Source organism: Cetorhinus maximus, chromosome 10 (assembly GCF_964194155.1).
Source record: "Cetorhinus maximus chromosome 10, sCetMax3.hap1.1, whole genome shotgun sequence".
Taxonomy (NCBI): Eukaryota; Metazoa; Chordata; class Chondrichthyes; order Lamniformes; family Cetorhinidae; genus Cetorhinus; species Cetorhinus maximus.
In genome coordinates this window covers 95162722-95180772 of record NC_135888.1, presented here as the reverse complement: position 1 = coordinate 95180772, position 18051 = coordinate 95162722, and the positions used below count along the sequence as shown (strand labels likewise).

The 18051-nt window shown below is 41.3% G+C and overlaps 1 protein-coding gene across 3 annotated transcripts in view; it reads left to right on the top strand.

Moving 5' to 3' along the window:
- Positions 1-11697, top strand: part of LOC144685850 (pro-neuregulin-2, membrane-bound isoform-like) — a 764146-nt gene extending 752449 nt beyond the window's left edge. For all 3 annotated transcript variants that reach the window (XM_078550803.1, XM_078550802.1, XM_078550804.1), the window contains 2 exons: positions 4917-5135; positions 6725-11697. In XM_078550803.1, the coding sequence (XP_078406929.1) occupies positions 4917-5135; positions 6725-7373 (868 nt within the window). In that variant the 3' untranslated portion in view covers positions 7374-11697. The remainder of the gene's footprint in view (positions 1-4916; positions 5136-6724) is intronic.
- Positions 11698-18051: the final 6354 nt, after the last annotated feature.

Genomic DNA, 18051 nt, shown 5'->3' with positions numbered 1-18051 from the left:
ATGTGTCACTGATGGAAACATCTGCCCACAATGCCACTGATGAGCACATGAACACAGAATACAAATCATTGAATATATGATTAATTTGATTAGTTCATTAATTCTGAGTGTAAATTCAATCTCCACAATCAATGCCTTCTAAACTCATCTCCTTGAGTGACCCAGCTCTAGGCTTCTCATATGCAGGGCTGTCTAATGTCATGAGTGCAATTATCCTTTGAATGCAGTGTCCCTCTATATGTGTGAGTTGTGCCTTTAAATATAAGAACAGAGAGGATTAAAATTGGGTGATTTTACCATTACAAGCACTTGCAAGGTATAATTGTTAAATTTTTTACTTGCTGTTCAGCCATTGTCAACAAAAATTGTACTCCACAGCCAGGTTAATAAACTGCTCAACATTGATTCTGGTTAAATGGATCACTTAGCCGTTTTCAACTATTACATGCAGGTGAATTATAATTACCATTAGTTTTTCAATATTTTAAAGTTGGTCGTTACTGTGATTTTGTTAGTTCATTAATTATGCTGAAAAATGGGCATGCTCTCATTCACCAAAGAAGGTTTGTGAGACCCAAAATTGTAAAACAAGACAGATAATAGGAGAGTTTAAGAATGGCACGTATGCAACAATGCCTGTGCAGCAAATCACTTTTGACACTGATAGATCTTTTCATTTTAAAATTATGACATTAGATATGCATTAGCAGAGTTTGGTGTGTGGTTCCAGTTAGCTGTAACTCAGAATTTAGAATATCTACAATAAATTAAACTCTTAATAGACAACATACAGTGGATATTGGAAATTTGAAATAAAAACAGATAACACTGGAAATATTCAGCAGATCTGGCAACGTCTATGATAAGAAGAAACAGAGTTAATGTTTCAGGTAGTGACCTTTCACCAAAACTCATAGGCCAGAATTTTTCCGTCGGCGATTTGGGGGCGGGGCCCGCTCGCCGACGGGAAAATGACGTGGGATGACGTCAGGCAGAACCCCCGACGTCATCCCGCCCCATTTAAATATTCAGGAAGGCGGGCAGACAGCGAAATCAGCTGTCCGCCCGCTGACCTGTCAATGGCCAATTGAGGCCATTGACAGGTTAATTAAGATAATTAAGTGCCCTGCCCGTCCAACCTTAAGGCTGGTGGGCAGGCCAGGAGCCCCGGTGGGAAGGAGAAAAAACATGAAACCTCATCCACTGCCTGGGATGAGGTTTCATGTCTGTTTAAAAAATCTTTAATAAAGTTTATTTATTAACATGTCCCATCTCGTGTGACATTGTCACATGAGGGGGACATGTTAATAATTTATTTATTTTGCTATTTTTGATGTTTTTTAAACTGTCACCAATCTTCCTGAGACAGCACTTAGTCTCAGAGAGCAGTGCGCACTTTGACAGTTGGGGATTCCCTCCCTCCCCCCCCCGGCACAGAAAGCGCAAAGCGCTTCCTGTCGGGCAGCCCGCTGGGCGGGCCAAACTCAAAATGGTGGCGGGGCCCGTTTTGGCGGTGGAGTTCGGCTGCCCGCCCGCCGCCGAGCCAGTGGGGCCCGCCCGCCCATCGAGAGCTAAATTCTGCCCATAGGCCTAGATCTTCCATTCTTTGGATGGTTGGAGACCCGATGTACCCCAGAGGATGCGCTACGGAACCCTTCAGTTGTCCCAATGCAAGGGCTCCACAGGAATTGCCCGGAAAGTTTCAACTTCCGATGGGCAATTCCCCAGCCCTCTGGGACCCTCCAAAAAAGTCTCCAACTCTGAGTTAGAGTTGGAGACTTCGGAGGGTTCGGACTTACTTTCCTGCATAATTACCCAGGAAATGTTATGCAGGAAAGAAAGAACTCCACCCACCCTGACCCTCCAGTACTCCCCTCTCCCTCTGGCACCTTCCCCACCCTTCAACAGCCCCCCGACCCTCCAACTCCATCTGACACTCCAGGTGGAATTTTATGGCAGTAGGATTTTACATTCCTGCCGAAGTCAATGGAGTTTAAAATGGCTCGCTGCATTTTACAGCCCCGCCCCCACCATGACAGGGTCATAAAATTCCGGCCTTCAACTCTGCCCCAACCCTCCCCGAGATCTGAGCTGACCCAACCTCACCACCCTACCCACCCTGTCATCCTACTACCCACCACCTTGCCAGTCTACCACCTTGCCACTCACTCGCACTGATTCAGTAGAACACTGAAGAGATATTCAAATGTTCTAAAGCTTTTCAGTGCGTTCATAAATGAAGACTTACCAGAATACAGCAACTAGTGCCATAAAAAATGGGCGTGGCTTGGCTTCCCCTGATGACCCTGCACTATGAAGGAGGATTCGGAGAACAGGTGTGCTCTGCATTTCTGAAGAGACCTGGTTCCGAAGTCCAGGCCAGAAGTGCGGAGCTCCAGCTTTGTGCAAAAAAAAAGGATTAGAGTGGCAATCTGACAATGATCGCCACTGCTTGGAAGATTTGGCTAATTTTCTTTGCAATTGACTATTACTGTTCTGGGCAAATTTTCATATGTAAAGCAAAACAATGTTATGACTTGCAGTTCAAAGCTACATTATTAGTGCATTTTTTCAGATTTCATTATTCTCTAAAAGATGAGACAATTCAGATGGAGCACATTTGTGACTGTTGTACTGGCAATACTGAAGGCATACTTTTAGTATGGTTGTATTCAGTTTTACTGGGGACTTTCCAGGACAGGGTGTATAGACACTCCGACCTGCTACCAATCAATTTCCACCACTGCCAGGACTGTGAAAACAGCCCTTATAATAACTCAAATACTGCATAAGTAAGAGTTACAGTTTATAAGCCTAAGTATGGATATAGGTGATTGAATACTGTATGAAACACACCTGAGCTGTTGGGAGCTATGAAAATAATGAATACTTATTTGGGATATAGAAAGAAATGGCTTGCATTTATACAGCACCTTTCATGACTAAGGATGTCACAAAGATTTCACAGTTGCAATGCTATAAAATCATAATGAAGTACTTTTGAAATACAGTCACTGTTTTAATGTAAGGTAATGTGGCAACCAATTTGCACATATCAATGTTCCACAAAGAGCAATGAAATAAATGACCAAATAATCTGTTTTGTTTTAGTCATTTTAGTGGAGGTATATATGTTGGCCAGGGGAGAAGTAGAATTCCACTGCTGTTTTTCTTCAAATAGTGAAATGGGATCTTTCATGTCTACCTAAGGGGGCTCATGGAACTTTGATTTACCATCTCACCCAAAAGGCAGCACACCTGCAGTACAACATTCTCTCTATCTGACCCATCATCCTTGATGGTTGCTCAAGTCTCTGCAGTGGAGCTTTGGCACAACCCTTTGATTCAAAAGCAAAAATGCCATAAGTGAGCCAGTTATGTTGTGTGGAATGTAATTAAATAAATATTCTGGAGTTTTATTTAATTTGCTTATGGGGAACTGGGAAAACATTTGTCAATTTTTTTCCAGTTTAAATACAGTAACAGGTCATTCTTGATAGCATAGATTGTACATGGTTTTGTTTGTTTTCACACCATCTCGCTCTTTCATTGGAGAACAGTGTGAAGTAATGGAAGAATTCATAAGCTGATTAATAATCTCACAAGCCATAACCCTAGTGCACCTTCCATGGGCATAACCATCTTTATACCAGACAATAAACTGGTTAGTCCTATATAGAAGTAAAGCTTTATGTGCTCCAAGTACCTATACAAGGACAGGAGGTTTCCCTTATCCATTGGACATGTGTACCCTGCTGGATGTCAACTCAGAATTCAGAGTCAGAGCTCTGATCTCTATTCATGAGCACTGTCTAGCATATGGTTTAAATCCTGCATCTTCTGATTCGAAGCAGGAATTCTATCACTAAACGGAAAGCTCACTCATTCTAATGTGTGAAGGAAGTGGCATGATGGAATAAATAGTTTTTTCTTTACTTCATGATTTCTCATCAACCTTATTCTTTCTTGGCAACCTTTTCATGAATATATAGTCTAAATAATAAATGTTAACAAAATTTAACATGATTAATTGAGTTTGCTCTACAATTTTTAATATAGATGGAGCAGCAACATAGTATGTGCTACTGCAGCAACAAGTTACATGACTAACTTATGAGACATTGCCCTTGTAGCCAGTGTTGCACACATGCAAGTTCCCAATCTGGAATGAGCTGTCTGAAAGAATCACTGATTAGAGGCAAAGCATCCCCCATAGGCTGTTCTCTTGTGCTTTCTGGTAACTGATCACAGAGGGCCATTTTTTTATTTGTTGATGGCATGGGGTGTCACTGGCTAGGCCAGCATTTATTGCCCATCCCTAATTGCCCTGGAGAGCTGAGTGATTGGTTAGGCCACTTAAGAGTCAATCACATTGCTGTGGGTCTGCAGTCACATGTAAGCCAGACCAGGTAACAATAGCAGATTTCCTTCTCTAGAGGACATTAGTGAACCAGGTAGTTACAAAGTCAACAATGGTTTTGGGGTCATCATTAGATTTTTTATTGAATTCAAATTTCACCATCTGCCGTGGTGGGATTCAAACCCCAGAACATTACCTGGGTCGCTAGATTACTAGTCCAGTGACAAGACCACTACATCACCGCCTCCCCCATTAACCCTCATACATCGGCAACCTGACAATAAGAATTGAAATAAAAGTTTTTGCTTAAAAAATCTGGATATTGATGGTGTATCTATAATTTTGAATAATTGATTTGATATATTGTGTACCTATGTAACAACAAGTACCCATAACTTACAAATTATAATTCCTGTCATCCTATCAGCCAAAAAGTAATGCTTTATTGAGACAAACTTCTACTAAGCTGGATAACCTCATGTCTTTGGGTACAATTAAACTCAATTACTAGTGTCTATCCAACAAATTCTGATGAATATATGGCTCTTTCCTATAGAAATGGAGATCACACATGGAGCATAGAGCGGACTGAGAGTGCAACTTCAGAAATGCATTCTGGTATGATGACATCGTCATTAGAAACCAGTAAATGTAACAGTCCCATGGAACCACGAGGCAGACTAAGCGCAGTTTGTGGCCACCATGACACAAGGCATCCGATCTTCCATTGCAGGGACTCAGTGGATTCTCTCAGAGACTCACCTCATAGTGACAGGTATGAAATGAATCATATTATAACACCAGGTTATGTTCTACACATATTTATTTGCGGACTGAATCATTGCAAATTATTTCCCAACAATTGCATGGCAGCCTCCAGCTGTAAGTCTGGTGGGAATCCACTGCATTGGCCACAAACTCCACGGGACCCAGGTACTCTAATTCTCTGCCTCAAGTGCAAGTTTATATGCATGATTTTATTGGGCCTGGATCTCTGCACCAAACTCTCACTGTGAGCTGGGGCAGAAAATCCTGGGGCCTCAGTATACCATCAGTACAAGTACATTTGGTCTAACCAGGCTTACCTCAATGATAGCCACAGGTGTCCTTCTAATCTGAGGGACCAGACTTGGCCTGTGACCTGGGCCCCCAAAATTAGAGGGTGACTTTTAAATATATATTGTATATATGCCTTTTGACTCAGTGACAGGTAGATTCTTATGCCCAATGAGGTGGGTAGACTTCCGAGGTCCCCCCACCCCACCCCCAATATTCTGAAGATCTGCTCAAACAAGTTCCTCCCCGAGCCCTGTGCACTTTTATAGGGTGAGCAGGGATGTTTTGTGGCAAGCATAACCTGGCTGAACTACTGGGTTCACTGTCCTATACACTTTCTAGGCTTGTGCATCTTTTTAAACTTTCTGACATAAATAAAAATACTTCTAAATACTCGATACCAAAATACAGTTGTGCAGTGTCTTCCACAGATATTCTTTGGATTATTGCAGCTACCTGCAGTTTCCTGCTATCAGCTACTTATGTGATTTGTTAGTATTGTCCCACATTGGGGCCATTTTTAAATAGCCTGGTTATGGGGGTGGGGTTGGTGGTGACAGGTAGCCAAATAAGCCCCTTAACATGCTTATTAAGACCAATGTGCAGACACCAGCTGGGATTTTAAGTCAGCATTTGGGGCCCCACTAAAGCAGATGAATGGAAGGGGTCTCCTGACAACAGACCCTGGGGTGTGGTGTGGGTGGGGGGGTGGATGGAGGTGGTGGCAGTGCTCCATATATCATTTTTGAACACCCCTCACCATAGCCACGATTGCATGATGGCCACAGCTATTGCCCTGTTTGGAGGTGCCTCTCCACAATGATGGCTTGGCAGCTGTGGCTTCCTTTCATTTTTAAGTATATATGATGTCTTCAGAAGTCTCTTTCACCTCCCCACATTGGCAGCTCCCACCTCAGATGATGGGGCTGCCAAGGTGCCAGTGCTGGAGACCCTACCCTTCCCATTGACCCTCTAGACTCGGGAGCCTGCCCTCCATTCTTAATTGGATGGGGCTACTGGAGGCAGTCACTTAATTGGCCACCTCCTCAAAAATCACATTCTGGGACCCGATGCCGGCTTATGTGGGTTCCCAACACCGGGATTGATACCTACAAATGAAAAAAACTGGCACATAATCCTGCATGAGGATAGAAACAGTAAATAAAATACAATTGGAGGGAAAATCTGAAAAGAAAAAAATACAATATACCATGCATACAGATGAATTGAAATAGTACAATGATCTAGTTGCACCTATTTTAACTCTCTTTCAGTATTTCAAGTGTTGATGCTATTGATTTTCTTTAGGTATGTGTCTGCGCTCACAACACCAGCCCGGTTATCACCTGTTGATCTGCATTACTCTCTCCCTTCATACGCAACTGGTTTTGAGATGTCTCCACGTGGATCTACCCACGCAACATCAATGCCTCCAGCGGCGGTTGGTTATACGGTGGAAGATGAACAGCCTTTGTTGAGAAGATACCACAAGTACCAACAAGACAACCAGAGACACAACCCCTACAAGCAGCGCCACAGCTATCTTCATGACAGCTTTGGAAGTCTCCCCCCTAGTCCAATGAGAATGGTAGAGGATGATGAGTACGAGACAACACAAGAGTACATCCCAGCACTAGATCGACCAAAGAAAATGACAAACAGCAGTAGAAGGTGGAGAAAAACAAAACCAAATGGTCACATTTCACACAGAGCTGAATGCGACTGTGACTCAAACTCAGAAAGTTGCTGCTCTGACACTGATTCTGATGGTGAGAAAGCAGGAGAGCATACACCTTTCTTAAGCACTCAGAACCCTCCAGCAGCAAACACAGAAACAGCTTCAGTATTCCGGTCTTCTGATAGTAGGACTTACTCATCCAATAGGCACAATGTGCGAGAGGACGTACACACCCGAGTAACACGTGTAAAATCAAATCAAGACTCAACCCCTGTGTAAATGCCATAGATCTGCAACTGTAAAAATATTTTATTTTATATAATTATCAAATATTCTAAAATTAAATTAAACATTTTATTTTCATTTTAGCAAAGTTGTCTTACAGCTAACAGGAAAGTCTTTTATAGGAAAACATGTATTTATATGTAAAATATGATTTACAGTTAAAGATGATGATGGTGTGCCAGTTTTTCACATCATAAATAGAATAATATTGTGGTGCCTTTTGCTGTATGCTGATACCAGATTTCCTGCTGATGTTTCAGTTTTTTAGTGTTTCTACCTTGGACTCCTGTTATACACCTTTTGTTTTATTTTTTATATTTTTACCATGGACTCTCTTACATTTGGACAGTTATATTTCTTTGAATTCTGGACACAGACATCTGTATCTGATATTATTTATCTATGTACTGGTTCCTGAAACATCAAGTGACATCCTGGCTGAACTCTATTCTTTATTACATTTGATTGGGAGGACAGAATATAATTATATTTATTTTTCTGCCCCCTAACAGTTTAATAAATATTTCTTACTTTTTACAAGAAGAAAATAACAGTGAAGATTAGATTAATATTTTCAGCCCTTTTCAACCAAGGAATTTGCCAGGATAAGATCCCTTGGCACCAGACTGGCAGCATGTTATCTGATCCACTTTACTGACAGTCTCACAACATAAAAATTCGAAGGTCAGTGCAAACCAGGCATGACATTCAGACGTCACTAAAGAGTCTGCAACATTTGCAGTTATTTGGGTTTTCTTTATCAGTATTCTCAAATATTTTCACCAGAAAGTACAAAAGCACCATTTGACAAAAACGTTCAGACCACTTTCATTTTAATGTTATTTTCAAATATACTTTGAAAATGGTCAGATTGGAAACTGGAAATTAATAAGCAACAACTTTGTGGTATTTGTTTTTTGATGGGATTTTTGCAACATGATTTTGCATGTCTTTACCATTCCAAATGGACTGATGCATGGGAAGCTAGGAATGAGAGATTTAACATGTTTTTAATGAACTGCATAACTTTTCATCTGTTGTCCCTTTTAGTGCAGGTTTATTATGGGTTCTGCAGTCTTTTATTGGTACATTTCAACCGTTTGCCATGCAGGGCTGAAATATGGAATTAGCATTATCCATTTTGAAATAAACCTATATTCTTTACTTCCAATGAACCCCAATGCTTGGTGTAAAACACTGCATGCCAAACAGCACATTGCATAAATCTATAACATGCGACTGAGGAAATGCAATGCCCACAATACAATGATTAACTGTTTTCCCAAATTCCCACAATATATTCAACTTCAACAAAATTGTGACAGGGCCCAGCAGCCAGCTGTGAAGATTCCATTATATTACTCCTTCTACAATAGCTTCACAAGTGATGAAGCAGAAGGCATAAAGCTAGTGGCAGCATTTTCTTTTAATTGAAGAATAGGGTACAGTGTGTGACTTTTAAATGCTTTAAAGTTAATTGTTGCCATTAGCTCTTCAAAAGACTGTTATCATGTGCATTAAAAAATAAGCAGGAATTTTGTGCACTCCAGTGATTCTATGTTTATTGGCACTGAATCATTTCTGGCAAGAAATCTTACCCTGCTTGATTTCTATTTTCAAGATCCGTGAATCCGCTCGTTGTTTTTATAAACATACTAGATACATTTAGCAGACAAAAAGCATGAAACCATAACAGATTTGGGCTTGAAAGGGAGGGAGGGATGGAGAGGAGCAGATTTTGCCGAAGGTAAATGCCGTATTTTGTTTTTCATTAAAAAACTGGAATTCCTTTATCGTTTAAAGGGAAGCCTATTTAACTTCAACTATTAACATGATTGCATCCTCATGATTTTTTTTTAGCTTCTATTTTTCCCTTAACCTTTAGAAACCATTTGAAGTGGTGTTTTACAACCCAACATGCTGTGTGCCAAGTATTAATTTTATTTGATATACATTCCAATCTTTTACCTTTGATTCCCTGGAGATTCATGCTATTGTTTGATCCATTGAGCCAGCCTTCCTAATGTGAAGTAGATCAAGATTAAAGCATTTTATTGTTCAGGATTCAATCCTAAAAGGAAAAAAAATCCATTTATTTATTAAAATGTTCAATCTAATCTTTATAGTATGGAGATAATTAGGAAAAATAGGCCCCGATTTTAATCTCCATTTTACTGCATGAGCAGGGCAGCAATGAGATAAATTGCAAACAGTTACTTACCAATGACTTCCTATCTGAGGCTTGCCTGCTTTGATTTTCATGGAGGCCTCAGTTTAAGCACCAGTGCTCCTGCTGTAAACAGGCAAGATCCTCATTAAGCTATGCAAATCAGGGTCTTATGATGTAGTTAAAATGCGAATGCTATTCTGCTAGCATGGCACCCACCTAGTGGGAAATCTGCCCACAGGGTGGGAAACCATCCGAGCAAGTCACTTAAAGCCATCTTTGGAAGCAAGTTTGGCAAGAACAAAAATTTATTTGGCTTCAGTGTAGACCTTTATTGCATCCTCTGGTCCCAACCATCAAAACAGTTCAAGTCTTGCCAACAACATTGGGTGGATACTGCAATCATTCAGCACATATCGCCCAATATGTTTCAAAGACAAAAACCTGGGCCATAATTATAGTACTAATGTGTGATTATATGATGCAACTAATGTAAAAACATTTGTTTACTTTTTAATCACATACATCATTTAAATGCTGCTAAGATTATATGGAATAAATCAAAGGTATAATTTAGAACAATTTTATTTTACATTAATCACTCAGATACTCAAATTACACCCTTGCTTGCTCACTGAAAAACTTTAAAACAATTTAAACAAAACACAATTTATAATGATAACATGGCAAACCTCTTTTTATGTAGATGATCGAAGGAGCATGGTATAGATGTGGATCATAACAGTGAGGCTGTTCTTCATTTTGAAATGGATTTACTTTGTAATTCAGTGTTTAGAATTCATCAGTTACAGTCATGCAGTCTGCATCATATTTTATAGTGGTTCTAGGTACAACTGTGTATATTTATACTGCTGTTAATTTTGTATCTAGATGCCAAGCTACTAAATCTTTATGTTGTTAAAAGTTTCCTCTACTTTACTTTAAGGAGGCTAACTTGCAACATTTACCTCTTTTGTAAAATAAGGTTACCGGTATTTTGTTTCCCCTTTAGTTTTAGTTTTGTTTATTACTGGCTGTTTCACATGGCAGCCATCTTGATGCTTGTTTTGAAATAATTCAATATGGTTCTTGCACATTAACAGATGATACATAGTAGGATCGTATTTTGTATTAGATTCATACATTGCTGTTTTTTTTGTGTTTTTTTTCTTGTTATACTCCCTGTACCATACACTATCCCCAGCTGGCACTAAAAGTGCTGTTCGTTATCCAGTCACAGGGATGTGTGTGAAAGCAGCCTTTTGATCCCCATTTCTTTCCTATATGGAAGTACTTCATTTCAAACACTTTTACCCTGAGTTTCAAAGATTTGATTATTTCCAGTGGCAATTCACAAGTATTTATGCCAGCTTTGAGTGGGTGATGACAAAGTAAATGGTCCTTCTATTCCCTAATTACAAGATTCTATTCAAATCATTATAAATTGCATTGCATTTAGTGGTGTTTTAATCTTCAAACCTGCATTAGGTACTTATCACTTGATGCTCTACAGTGAGATTCTGCAGTGCATCTAATAATTTTTGGTCATAATTCATTTATCCCCTTCATTAACAACTTTCTTTGTGCTAATACATTAGTCAGAAAAATATTCTTTAATATTTTAGTTCGACGAAGACAATTTCCTCTTTACTTCAGTGAGTTAATCATTGATAAGGATATTTTGGAGAATCTCATTGCTATTCATTGGCAAGAATACAAAATGTTTCATGATTGGACAGGTCAAGACACTGTGCAAAGAAATTATTAATTCAATTCAGAAAAAGTTTTGCAAATGCTTTTCAGACTCTTAAGAATCTCACATTTGAAGTGGCAGTTTAGCATCTATCTATCTCAGGCATGAGAAGATTTATTAGGCTTTTCTACAAGTGCCACAGCCAAATACTTGACATGTCTGACTTTCGCCCATATACATATCGAGTACAATTACAAGGATTTATCTGAGAACAGGATCAATGCCACAACATCAAGCAACAGTGATGAGGTCTCAAGCAAGCAACCACTGCAAAGTACTCTGTGTTTATGGAGATGATTTTGCTAAACTAATTTCTCCAATGTTTTATAATCAAACAAGCGTTTATATACACTGCTGTAGTATGAAAATAATTACACATGACTCAAAATAAAATGGTTATTCACAAAAATTGTTTTTAATGTGAAATTCTAAAAGTGCTATTTATCCTAACAGCACATACCATTAACCTTGTGATTCTCTCCCAGGTGGGTATGGACTGAGACAAATGATATTTGTTAGGTTATTTCAATAATAAAACAAAGTAACAGATTTATTTCTGAAAAAAAGAATCAGGTAAGAGAGAATAGGTTTTGATCTTCAATGTGATGCATGATTTTAGATTGATGTATAAAGACACCACAGAGGTAATAAGCCTTCACCACACAGTCCCTGCAACCACTTAATGACTATTAGAGATGGGTTGGCAGGTGGCGGACCATAAAATTGGCCACCATGGCAGTGGTGCCAGGGCTGCTGCCTTCCGTACACACTGTGATTTTACTACCAGCCGGGGAAGCATTGGGAGGCCATACACCCATAGGCCAATTAGGGTCCTTACTTAAGGACCTCCTCCCACTGCTACTGGGATTTAACCTATGGCGGGAGAGGTCACGCCAAACTTTCAGTCCAGCAGGGCTGATGAATGGGCATGGGGTGTGTAGTTTCATTATGGGCCCCTTGCCCATTGGAGGCCATCCCCTAGGCATTCCCACACCTGCATTTCCCCTCCCCCGGCCATGTTAACTCCAGCCCCCCAACGCCCTCCACCCACAACACCTTCCAAAAAGGCAAGCATCGATGGAGCCAGATGCAAAGTAAGTGGAGGGAATCTAGCCAGAGCCAGCTGCCTGGGTGAGGGGGAGGGGTGGGGAGTGGGGGCCGGGGTGGACAGAGCAGCGAGGGAGGGGAAATGCAGGGTGGGAAGTCCGAGGAGCTTAGCAGGGGTGGGGGGGTCTCCGATCATTTCAAGGGGCCAATGAAGTAGCTACCACCCTCTTGACCAATCACCAAACCAAAGATTGAAAGCTGCCAGGCTGGGTGCTTGATAAGGGCCTTTCGCACTGGGGCTTAAGTCCCAGCAGTAGCAGGAAGAGGCCTTTGAGAGGCAATTAATTGGCCACTAAAGAGCCTCAAACGGCCCATGGGTGGGTGGGCGGGCGGGGTTCCCGATGCCTCTCTACCACTGGTTAGATCGCAGCAAGGACAGGTGCTGCTGCCATGATGCCCAATTTTGTGACCCACCCCAACTATCAACACATGCCTGGGCGGTGGGGAGGGGGGGGGCATAAGATCTCAGCCGACATTTCTATTGCAGCCTGACTCCATTCTCTTCATGATAGATGATCCGTCTAAAATATGATGGGATTATCATACCAGATGATATACCCACCAACCTAAATCATAAAGACTGAAGAGATGAGTTAATTTCATTTGCCTTTCATGAATTGTTTTCATATCATATTGGAATATTTTCAGTCTCCTAGCACTAATTTGCAATGACATATAACCTCAAAACTTTGATTGTTAAAAAACATTGTATAGTAATTCATGCAGCAGTCTTAAAGATGGTGAAGCAAAAAATCTATGGGGCGATCAGAACTTTGTGTAAGTGCTGGGATGCATGGAACCAGGACCTCCACCTCTGTTCTCTCAAAAACCTGCATGTAAATAACAGATGTCCATACCTCCAGGGGTGCATCTTGAAAACCTGCCTTCCATCACAGAGATACAGGGATACTCATCAGTTCCAAGTGGGATGTTCAAGTTTTTGTAAAGGTATCTGCAGCAAGAGTCATATGATGTGCAAATAATCTAGCCAGTGCTTGTACTCTCAAATTATGCAAGAAGTCCGAGGTCTTCATGTTGGTAACTGGTATATTTTGAACAAAACTGTATATTTTTGCATGAAGAAGTGGCTGGTTGAGCTTGTATATTTTGAAATTAAGTAGTTAACCAATCTATCAGTGCTCTCTCGGAGATCTGGTACATGTGGCTGTAGAATTTTTAAGGTTCCTTCTCCAATAATTTCTCCCTATGCACAACAAAAAGAGACCACTGAAACTGCTTTATTTGGTTGTACCAATTTTCCTGGGGTGCACTGCATAGATATTTTTTTCAACAAATTAATATAGTACGTAAACATGTTTATGGGGCTATGAAGTGTATAGGTGTCCTTTACCTAGAGTAATTCAGTTGTTTTCGAACGTTTTTGGTTGAAGGACCCCTTTACAAATGGATCGCTGGTCAAGGACACCCCATTTAAATTATAATACGATATAATACTCATAAAACGGAAGCGCTACATTGAGTGCTTTAATAACATATTTCAGAAAACAGGTATTTACTTCCAGATTACAATGATCTTCATGCCTCTCACTCTGAGACAGCCAACCCACTCTGCACTGCACATATGGCAATGGTACTGTGCTCTCATCCCTCAGCTTCCACCAAGACCCCCTCTGGCTACCCACCTCACTGCCCGCCCCCACCCACAACCGCCCTGCCCCGCCCTCTCCACTACCCATCCCCCACCCCGCCTTCCACCTGTAAGGCCGTCCCTACCCAGTAAGCCCCTATGGACCTGCTGGAATGTCTCCATGGACCCCAGCTTAAGGACTATTGATGCAGTTCAATAAATAAAGAAATAAATCTTTGTCTTCAAGATTTACTGTTACATAAATAAATAAATTTGCAACCCTCGATGCTGCTGCAGCTTTTACATCCTATATGTCTCTAATAATATATCTCAGTTACAAATTCCAGGTCTGCACTATTCTCTGGAGTCCATTTTCACTTCTATGCCACAACAATAACAACATGAATTATATAACACCTTTAATGTGGTTAAAAACATTCCAAAGTGCTTCCCAGGAATCAGACAAAAATTGACAATGAGCCAAAGAAGGAGACATTAACAGAAAGCTAAAAACTTGGTCAAGGCAGTAGGTTTTTAAGGGTAATTTTAAAGAAGGAGGGAGCAAGGCAGAGAGGTTTAGTGGGGTAATTCCAGATCATAAGGCTTAAATGAGTGATGGCATTACTGTCAATTGTGGGATGGAGTTGTATGCACAAGAGGCAGCCCCAACCAAAGTTAGAGAAACATAGGGCTGAATGTTTCAGCCCTTTAGAGAAAGGCTGTGAGGTGGGAGGGCCGACATTATGGCAGGGATAGCCATCAGGAGGGATGCCAGACATCTGTCACCATGGCATATTGGTGGGAACATCAGTGGCACAGCTGCCCACCGTGCAGCCAGTCAAGAACCCAGTAACAGGCCACTTCTCCCCCACAAAGGCCCATGACGGGAGGGCCTGCCACCATGTGGGCAAACTATCAGGTAAACCCTGGTGGCCTCCTGCAAGTGTGCGGAGGTGGGAGTGTCTCCTTGATGGCCACTGCATGGCCCATGGAGGGGTGCCCGGTGGGAATGACCATACCCGCACCCAAGGCGCTGCTGTCAGAACAGCCCTCTGCACCGCCCCCCATCACCAGGGCTTTCCTACCCATCCCTGCTTCGCCAAAGGAACTCACCTGTCTTTGAGGGTTGCTCAGCATTGAGGCACCCTTTCTTTTATGATGCAGCCTCAGCGCTGGACACCACTAGCAGTGGCAATGTCGATGAGGCTGCTGGCTATCTGATCTCGGGAGCTGAAGGGCCACTTGGTCAATGAAGCAAGAAAATTAGTCCACCATTTGTTACGTTCTCTGTTCCTGTTCTCTCTGGGTGCCTTTAGATACATTTAGACCTGTGGGACTGCTCTATGAAAGCAGGGCTGACCTTCAGAGGAACAGTGGTCTGATTGCTCTTGAAGTTTCCTCGTGGACTCTTGTGACACAGGATGCGAACTGAAAAGGTTGTTTATGTTTAGCTGGTAGCAAAACAGTTGAGGTGCATGAGTGATGGGCAGCACTGCATGGCTGCCTTTGAGGGTTGAAAGGTGCAATTTTGGCAAGCTGGGGTAGTGCAATAACATGAAATGTACACGATTTTCATCTTAATAGATCTGTTGAAATTAGCAATTGAAAAGAATAGGGTGTTATTGGCATAAAAGGAGAGATTACAGGAGGCTGGCTGTGAGCCAGAGATCTATTAAATGTCAGATGTTGTGTTTGTAAATGACAGGTGACAGACCGTAAGTAAGGCAAGAGTCAGAGTGCGGAAGCCACTATGTAGAGATTTGTTGATTCTTTTCCTTCCCCAACTGTCCTAAATATCAATTCTGACAAAATAGAAACAGTTTATGCTTGAAGAAATTTGTATTTTTGAAATAACCTGGAGCACACTGCCAGAAACAGAACACTTCAGTTAACAAATTGTCACTATACTTTAAGGGTGTACACAGCAGGCTTGCTTTGGGGAACAGATAAATTGAAAAATCCTTTTGAAGCCATTCTTGTTCTAGCAGTAAGCATATCAGTCTTGATTACTGACAATTTAAAACCTCAAACTTATTTTCAAAAGATTGTGCATTTTATTAATATTGCATATAGTTTGTATCATGTAGAAAATATGGTGACCTGATCGCCACAAGTTTGGCGAGCATTGAAGTCCTATTGGAAAACACTGCTGTAGTTGCCTGCAGCCTGGAGGACCCTGGCTTATTGAGGGTCTCCTCCACAGTAGGAGTGCCCTTTATCTCCACAGCATCGTGAGGCATTGGTGTCATTGTTAGAGTGGCAGAGGAGCTGCTGTCCAGACCAGGAGCGCACTGATAGGGGCTTCCAGATAGTGTAGACTGCCGCTCCTCCACCCTTTCAGAGAACATCTGACTCTACCTACTCACCTGAGGAGTCTGAGGACCTGGCAGTGGCTCCAGGCATCTCGTCCCCTTTTTGCCAAGATATTGCTCCACAGGGATCATGGAGGTGGAAATGGCTGAAGGACTGTGTGCGCTCCGGCATCCATTAAGTGGATTGTTGGATATGGCTCTTCATGAGAGTCGCCAATCTCTCGATAGAGAAAATTATGTGCATACACACCAGGGTCATGGCACCAGTCAAAATTCTGCAGATGCTGAAAATCAGAAATAAAAACAGAAAATGCTGGAAACACTCTGCAGGTTTGGCAGCATAGAACCCAGCCTGCAGCTTCACCACTAAAACACACAAAGAGTGAAGCAAATGGAAAAGTGGTGGAAAAAGAAACAAAAAGGAAGTAAAAAAAGAGAGGAACAGACATGTAATATAAATTGACCAATAAGTGAAAATAACTATGATCTGCAACTTGCTACTGAAACAGCACAGGAGACCCATTATTAATATATTAGGATTGGTTACTGTATCATATATTCCATTGAAAATTTGACTGTAAGCATTTCTCTGCAGGTTTTCATATTAAAATATCCAAAGGTAGTTGTAACTTTTTTTACCTGTTATGTTTCCTTGTGATGCTATTAGGCAGTGCTGTAAAAATATTTCCAATGTTGGTGTAATCGCTATTTTGTAAACACTCCATTTAACATCAAGGATATTGTTGAAAATGTGGAGTCAGCAGCATGTAGATGCAACTTCTAACCACCAGTGATGCTATGGTATGTTGGTCAGGTCTATCAACTTTTTCTATCCAGCTTTCAAGTGTCTCATTTCACTGCTGTCTAGGCAAGTGAGTAATTCTTTTAAATGTAATCATTTCCTTCGCCAGTACTTTGTCTCGCTGCCTACTGCCCTGAATCCCATATTCTTCGCTTGCTCATGGGCACCTTTCCATCTGCCCAGCCTGATGCTTTCAAAAGTCCAGTGCCCTGATTAAATTGTGCTTGATTCTCCCTTTGTTTTTCCTGCCTGCATCATTTGTTCTTATGTCGCTTTTATCCCATTATTAATTTCCCTTCTGCTGCTGTTTCTCTCATCAACCGACGCCTCTCTAAATCTCCCTGCTCTTTCTGTCTGTAACTTCACTCTGCCCTGCAGGCTACACTCTCTCTTCCCTGGCCCTACATTTTACCATTTCTGTTTTATATTAAAATGCCAGAAACAGCACCTTGATAAAAAAGAATCAAACACGTTACTTTTCAACTGGTTTGTTTGGTTTGGAATTCAAAACCATCAAGACTTGCATTTTTTACCATTAAACCTTTTAAAAATCCCAACTAACACAGTAAGTTCCATGTGATTTATTTTTAAAATCCGTATAATTGATTGGAATGTAATTCATTTTAGTGTGCTTGTGCAATGGCTTAAATTTGTACATAGCAAGGTCCCGCAAACAGCAATATTGAACAGGTACTCTGTTTATAATGATGTTGGTTGAGGGACAAATATTGGCTAGGTCACTAGGGAGAACTCCTCTGTTCTATGGATAGGCTTATGGGTCTTTTAAGTCCACTCAAGGGGGCAAACAGGGGGCAGAATTTTCCCCCCGTTGGGGAGTAAGTTGATGGGCAGGCGCATGCGGGCGTGCTTCTGATCGGCACTCCCGATCAGAGGAGCAGCACCATTTTGCGTGATGTCCACAAGGAAGCACTATGCGCTCCCT